General features: G+C 45.6%; 1 protein-coding gene across 1 annotated transcript; it reads right to left on the minus strand.

Annotated features, from left to right (window-relative positions):
* Positions 1-476: 476 nt before the first annotated feature.
* On the minus strand, positions 477-6,541 carry LOC149203121 (uncharacterized). The gene is made up of 3 exons (XM_089401769.1): positions 5,027-6,541; positions 3,479-4,859; positions 477-3,136 (listed from the first exon to the last, which is right to left on the minus strand). Exons 1-3 carry the CDS (start codon positions 6,539-6,541, stop codon positions 477-479), a joined length of 5,556 nt encoding a protein of 1,851 aa, XP_089257895.1.
* Positions 6,542-7,230: the final 689 nt, after the last annotated feature.

Here is a 7,230-nt window from a genome sequence, read left to right on the forward strand (position 1 = left end):
CCAGGGTGAAGATAACTGAGCCGAACGCTGGGAGCCTAGGCGCACCTTCACTGGAGCCGCCGGCCTCCATAAACTGACTAGCTTGAACAGGGGAAGCTCCCACTCTTCGGTGACAATAGCAGCAGCAGCAGTGATGGTGAACATCCGCTGCAGGGGAACGAGAGGAATCACCACGCCCTGAGCCCCTTCCTCTTCTGCAAGGCATCCTCTCTCGCACCATGATGTCCGCGGCGTCCTTAACTTGCTCCAGAGCAGATGAGGGCCTGCTGTCTCCGCGTTCCTTCCCAAATAATTGTCGCCCCCAAATTGGCTCGAGACAGAGCTCAATTGAACATAGGCAAGAACCAGGAAAAACCAGCAAGGAGCAAGCCTCGCCCAAGCTCTCAACAACAATATCGCAGCTTTGCTCAGGGATCTGGGCAGTTTCCTCGTCGCACTGAGCTCCGCACGCCAACATCCCCACATTCTTAAACCCATCAACATTCCTTTGAAACTCGCCCGCATTGAATGCGTTCTGCAGGCTCTCCATCGCTCCCAACGCCTTCATTAAGGCTACTATTATGCGTCTTCCAGCTTGGAGTATTGGCGGCGAGAGGCATTAAAGACCTCCAATCTTCACGTGGCAGCCCGTGCTGGGCATGTGGCTCTCCCTGAGCTGGCGAGATGACACCCGCATCCGGGGCGACAGCCTCTTCTTGGATCAAGCTTTCACATTCCTGGAGCTGTTGCCTGTTGGGAATGATGTTTGTGCTTCCAAAAACAAGGGGTAGATCAGTCTCTACTCCAATGTTGGCCAGGAGGTCCGCAATTTTGTTGCCTTCCCTTTTAGTGTGTATGAATGAGATGGCTCTAGTATTACTGAGCTTTTGTGCTATGTCATTTAACCTTGCTTCTAGCCTCCAACTGGGTGCTACTTTCCTTGCTTGCGAGCCATTCTGAATACGGGTGGCCATGTTGATAAGTATCTGGGAGTCACCTTCTACGATCAGGGGTTGAAGGTTGAGATTCCAGGCCTGCTGAAGGCCCTGCCAAAGCCCTTCCAACTCTGCTGAGTTATTGGTATCCCACCCTATGTTCCCAAAGTAGATTTGCATAGGAGTGCCTTCATGATTCCTGAATATGCCTCCGAATCCAGCAGCTCCTGGATTGCCTTTGGAAGCCCCATCGAAATTCAGCTTGTATGAGTTTTTGGGGGGGGCTTTCCAATGGCAGATGTTCTTGCTGTTGCTGTTAGGAGTGCTGATCTTCAGAGAATCTTGAGGTATCTGCAACTGCCAATTTCCTAGAATGTTATACTCACTGTCTGTAGATGGGAGATCTTCTTTAGTCCATACCTGAAGCGCCATCGTCTCTTGAATGTTCCTCTGAATCCTGCTCCAGATTACATCTATAGGAGATCGTTTGTTTTTGAAGATGCGCTGATTTCTTTCCTTCCAAATATTCCAAAGGACGATCCCCGGAATGGTACTCCACAATTGGTTGAGGATCTTACTTTTGTAGGGATGCTTTGGCCATTGTCTTATGGAGTTGATGATGTCGCCCTCCTCTTTACATCTTTTTTGACATCTGAAACTGACCTTGTCCCAGAGTTGATTGGCTAGAAGACAGGTGTCCAAGAGATGTTGGAGAGTTTCCTCACTTTGAAAGCAGTTATGACAGATCGAGGGGCCATGGAAGTTCCGCTTCCTAAGCTTATCCCAAGTGAGAATCTTTTTATGTCCTATCAGCCAGAGAAAGTAGGAGATTTTTGGCCAGGGTCCGAGCTCCCATATTTTACTCCATATAGGGTCTGGAGGAGCGGGTAAGTTGCATAATAGCTTGTAGGCTTCTGAGGTAGTGTAGGATCCCTTGGGCAGGTATCCCCATCTGAGAATATCCTCTCCGTTATCCTGTCTAATACTTCTTTTCCGTAGCTCGGTCCTCAGCTCTTCTTCCTTCCTGACATCTGTACTGTTGAGAATTTGGTTGCTCTGTTTCCATTTTCTGAAGCCATATTCTATTGCCGGCAACCAGAAATGGTGAACTTTTTCCTGCTGCTGCTCCTGCCTATCTGGAATCAGAGAAGGGTGAAGAATATTTTTGAGTTTAGGCATTTGATTCCAGGCATCCGTCCAAAATCTTGCAGTGCATCCATTCCTAATTTCCCAGAAGCTGTGTTGTTGAATTATCTGATGGTGCTGTTTGGCTGCATTCCATATTATAGATCCTTTTTCAGTAGGAGTGAATCTGATGAGTTCTTCTTGAGGTCTATTTCCTGCATATTTGGCTGTCCAGATTTTTCCCCAGGGCTTATCTGGGTTGGTAATCCACTGCCACCAGATCTTGGCATTCATGATGGAGTTGCTGTACTCAGGGTCCCTTAACCCAATGCCTCCCTTGTCTTTGGGCATGCAAACGTTGGTCCATTTCACCAAGGCCCACTTGCGGTTGGTGGCAGAGCTGCTCCACAAAAAATTGCGCTGAAGGTTTCTTATACTTTTTAAAACCCATTTTGGCGCAGCTAAAATAGAGAACAAGTACAGAGGCATTGCCTGCAAAACCGATTTGATGAGGACAATTCGACTGGCTAGATTAAGAGATCTATATGTCCAGAGGTTGAGACGGTTTTCAAATTTCTCCAGAAGGATGCGCCAAGCAGGTTGCTTAATAGCTGAAGCCGTGAGAGGGGCGCCCAGGTACTTGGAAGGAAGGGAAGCCGAGGGGAAGCCCAGGATACGAGAAACAACAGATTTGACAGAGGGCGGAGTATGGAAAAAGAAAATCTGTGATTTAGAGCAGTTGATATGCATGCCTGAGGCATTCGAAAAATCCTGGAGGAGGGATTTCAGACGACGGGCTTCTTGAGCAGAGGGATAGCCAAAAAGCATAGTATCATCAACAAATTGCTGATGGGAGGTGGCAGGGGAGTTATGCACGGAGATGCCTTTGATCTGATGAGAATGGAGGGCTTGTTTAATATGCCGCCCCAGCCCTTCAGCCATAAGGACGAAGAGAAAGGGGGAGAGGGGATCCCCTTGCCGGATACCCCTGGAGGGATTAAAGGGACGGGAGGGAATGCCATTAACAAGGATTGAGAAATGGGTGGAAGTAATCAGGCTCATGATCCAACGAATCCATGAAGAACAGAAACCAAAAGCTTTTAACATATGATGAATGTAATTCCAGCTTAGTTTGTCAAATGCCTTAGAGAGATCTAATTTGAGAAGCATACCTGCTTGCTTTGAGTTCTTGAGAGAATGAATGATTTCGTGAGAGAGTAGGATGCCATCCATTATGTGCCGACCTTCCACGTACCCTGACTGTTCCTTTGAGATGAGTGCAGGAAGGAGAGGTTTGAGACGATTTGCTATGACTTTTGATATAACTTTATAAATGACATTGCATAATGCAATAGGCCTGAACTTATCAGGGGTGATGGAATCCTCCTCTTTGGGGATGAGAGTGATGAAGGTGGAGTTGAGAGAGGGAAGAAGCCAACGCGTTGCTCTGGATTCTTCAACAATCTGCCAGACTTCCTCCTTTAACATGTCCCAGAAAGAGTGAAAGAAGGTGGTTGTAAATCCGTCTGGTCCCGGGGCTTTGCCTTCTTTGAGCTGCGTCATAGCTTCATCCACTTCCTGGGGACTAATAGGGCGCATTAGGAGTTCATTTTGTTCCTCTGTAATGATCTTTGGAATGTTGCTGGTGATTTTGCTAATGGCTTGTCGCCTGTCTTCTCTCTGCTCTTGATGGACCTGTTGAAAGTGATTGAGGAGTTCTTCTTCAATTTCCTCATGAGTTTCTACCTTTGCCCCTGATTGGTTTTGGATGAAGGGTATATTGTTATGCATTCTTCGTTGAACTGTAGTTCTATGGAAGAATTTGGTGTTACGCTCACCCTCTTTCAGCCATCTGACCCTTGACTTTTGCTTCCAATAGATTTCTTCCTGCTTCCTTCTATCCTCCAGTTGATTATGGATGAGACGCTCCTGCTCCAGAGTGGCTTCCGTGTGCCCCTCCGTGATGATCTTCTGGTGAAGAATCTCCAGGTCCTGAGTAAGCTTTTGCTTCTCCTCGAAGATATTTCCAAAGGTTTCCCTGTTCCATCTTTTAAGATGGCTCTTAAGAAATCTTAATTTTTGCTGGAATTGATACATTTTCGCTCCTTCTGGGGGGATGAACGAGGCCCAGGTTGTCTTGACAAACTCCTTGAAAGTGGGATGCGTGAGCCAAAATCCTTCAAATCGGAAGGGTCTTTTGGTTAAGTTGCCTGGTCTTTGCCATTGAAGAGCTATTGGCCAGTGGTCCGATCCAGTATGAGCAAGAATGGCTGCTGAGATGTCTCCTCCTAAGTGGACCGCATTGTCTGAGAGGAGGAAGCGATCCAATTTGGAGGCGATTTGGTATTTGCCTGCCCTGCGATTGTTCCATGTAAAGGTGCCATTGCAGAACGGCATGTCTATAAGAGATGTCGATTGGATGAAATCCTTGAAGCGACTGACTTCAGGCTCCATTCTCCTCCTTCCTCCTAGCTTCTCTTCAGTTTTGGTTATCATGTTGAAATCTCCTGCAACGATCCAGAGTGGGAACCTTCTGCTGTTGCTTAGAGCTTCAATCGTGTCAAGGAGCGCCACCTTACTTCCTGTGTCTTGTGGGAAGTAAACATTTGATAGGTTGCCACGAATATTGGTCCCTAGAATGTGGAAGGTCGCCTGTATAAGATGGTGCGCTGCATGAAAGTCTGATAGGAAAACCGCTTGGGTATTCCATGCTATAGCCAGCCCTCCCGAGGCTCCAGAGGCGTCTACCGCTACTGAACGACATCCGGGCCAGGCTTTTGAAAGAATGCTGCCTAGCGTAGTACTGTTACACTTAGTCTCCTGGAGAAAGCACATTTGTGGCTTTTCCTTTTTTATCATGTTTTTTAACATCCTGAGTTTTCCGGGGCTGTTTAGCCCTCTTATATTCCAAGATACCAGCTTCATGTTTAACCGTTGACAGAGGGCTTGTAGTACTTTGTCAACTTAGCATATCTGCCTGAGTCTACCAGGATTTTCCCAATCTCTATCGTTCTTTGCAGATCTGTCTTTCTTCCTCTTTTTTTTGTATCCTTTGGGCGCAAATTTCCATCCCATTGGTTGCCTGGTTGTATCCCAAGTTGGTTCTGATGATAGGCTCGGGAAATGACCACTTCGAGTTTATTGAGTTGGAGCTCTGGGATTGTATCGTAAGCTTTCTTTTTGCAAGCCAGCTCCAATTCTAAGAGATCTAAGCCATGCAGATCTATACTCTCTGGCTCTTCATCCATTATTTGCACTTGATCGTTGTCTTCGATGTTGTTCTCTGGATTCTGGGGAAGGTCAGCTTTACCATCTACTTCCATTTCTTTGAGATTCTCAGCAATTTCTTTCTGATCCCTTTGAAGGATAGTAGGGCTGATGATAGGGGCGGCAGATTTGGGAGGGGGATTAGATGAAGGGGGAGGAGAGGAGGAAGAGGGGTGATCAGGGATGGCTTCGTTAATGGAAGGGAATTCCTCAGAGGATTGGCCAAGAATATCGAAGCTGTTCTTGGTTACTGGACCATGAGATTTGTTGGGCTGGGATTTGAACCCATTATGGGGTTTTTTGTGAGAGCGCTTCCTGCTTGGGACTTTAGTGAAGCCGTCCTGGGCAGGGGAATCAGAAGAGTCAGGTAAACTGTTTTGGATATTTTGAGGGCAATCCCTAAAGAGATGACCTAGGGCATGACATTTTCTACAACGAAAAGGAACATGTTCATAGTCGAGAGGCTGGATCCATTCTTCATCACGGTGGGCAAGAGTTACTGACTCTGGAAGAGCTTCATTGAGGCGAATGAATACACATATTCGAGCATAGGAGATGTACTTACGAGATTTGGTTTCTTCTGCCGCTCTGATGTATTCTCCCACCCCATTTCCGATCCCTCTGAGTATGTCCTCCTCCCAGTATTCATCCGGGAGAGAATACAACCTGATCCATACTGGTGCCCATGTTAAATCCTCCTTGTCCGGGTTAAACTTGGGGATCCAATCTCGCAGGTATAATCCAGCCGAATTAAAAAAGTAGGGCCCTCCTACTAGTATTCTGTATTTGTCCTCCAAGCAGTAGAAGATTGCTGTGAAGAAGCCTTTCGGCCCTAGCTGCAGCGTGACATCCCCTTTTGGTTTCCATTTCGCCGCTATCCATCCATATAGAGCTCTCTCAGTTGGCCAGAACCCTATGAACTTCCCAATGAGGGCGTGATCTCGCATGAACTCTATTCTTTTATCAATCTTATCTCCAGGCAGCTCGATTCTTGGCCTTTCCTTAGCTACTGGTCTGCATGTGGTTGAGGTAATCTTCGGACCTTCTTCAGGCTTTTCTGTCTCTTCTTGTGGATCGTTGTCTCCTTCTTTACGTTTTCCATCTCCTTTGGTGTTGTTTTGGGGTTTTTTTCCCCTGTTCAGGATCTCTCTGTCCACTGAACCAAAAATGACTTGTTGCGCAGGATCTTGCTGCGACGGGGAGGGCTCTGACGCCCCCCCCAGAGACTGGGCCATTGCGTAGCCCTAATGCGCTGCAGATCTGGAGCGCTGCAGCTACCTGCTCGCTCTCTGAGAAGAATTTGCTTGGTGAGCTGTCGGCGTCGTTGAAGGATCGCTCAGAACCCTAGCAGAGCCGCTCCCTAACTCCCATAAGCATTTTCAATTGTTGTTAAAGCACTTAAACTTATTTTTAAAACATTTTAAAATGTTTTTGAAACCATAATTATGCAACATTAACCTATAAGGTCATATATATTTTCAATTACTTTACGATTATGAAATATTAATGAAATTCAAGTATATATTTTAAAATAAAATAAAGTTATTGCAAAGTGGAATGTTATGTTGATGAGTTTTTTATATCGAATAATTTATATATTTTTTAAGTTAAGTAGATTTTATTGCTAATTAGGAAAAACATATAACAATATAGTCAAAATTATTTAGGCTGCAGTTTGTTAATAGGAAAATTAGACTCGTGACAGAAACGTAGATTGCGAGTTCAAAAAATTACATACATATTGTAATAGATAAAAGTATGACCAAAGTCCTTTGAACATGAAGTATAACAAAAAAAAAAAAAAGGGGTAACTAGGTTGTCGTTACCCATTGAAAGTATATAATCACTAAAAGAGACTTCATTAAAAAAGGATGGAAGTGTTGCAAGCCACAAAGAAACCATTGTGGATCATACTGAAGTAGAC

The sequence above is a fragment of the Pinus tabuliformis genome, chromosome 2_1 (genome assembly GCF_031772625.1).
Source record: "Pinus tabuliformis cultivar Carrire ecotype Pingquan chromosome 2_1, CPIR1, whole genome shotgun sequence".
Taxonomy (NCBI): domain Eukaryota; kingdom Viridiplantae; phylum Streptophyta; class Pinopsida; order Pinales; family Pinaceae; genus Pinus; species Pinus tabuliformis.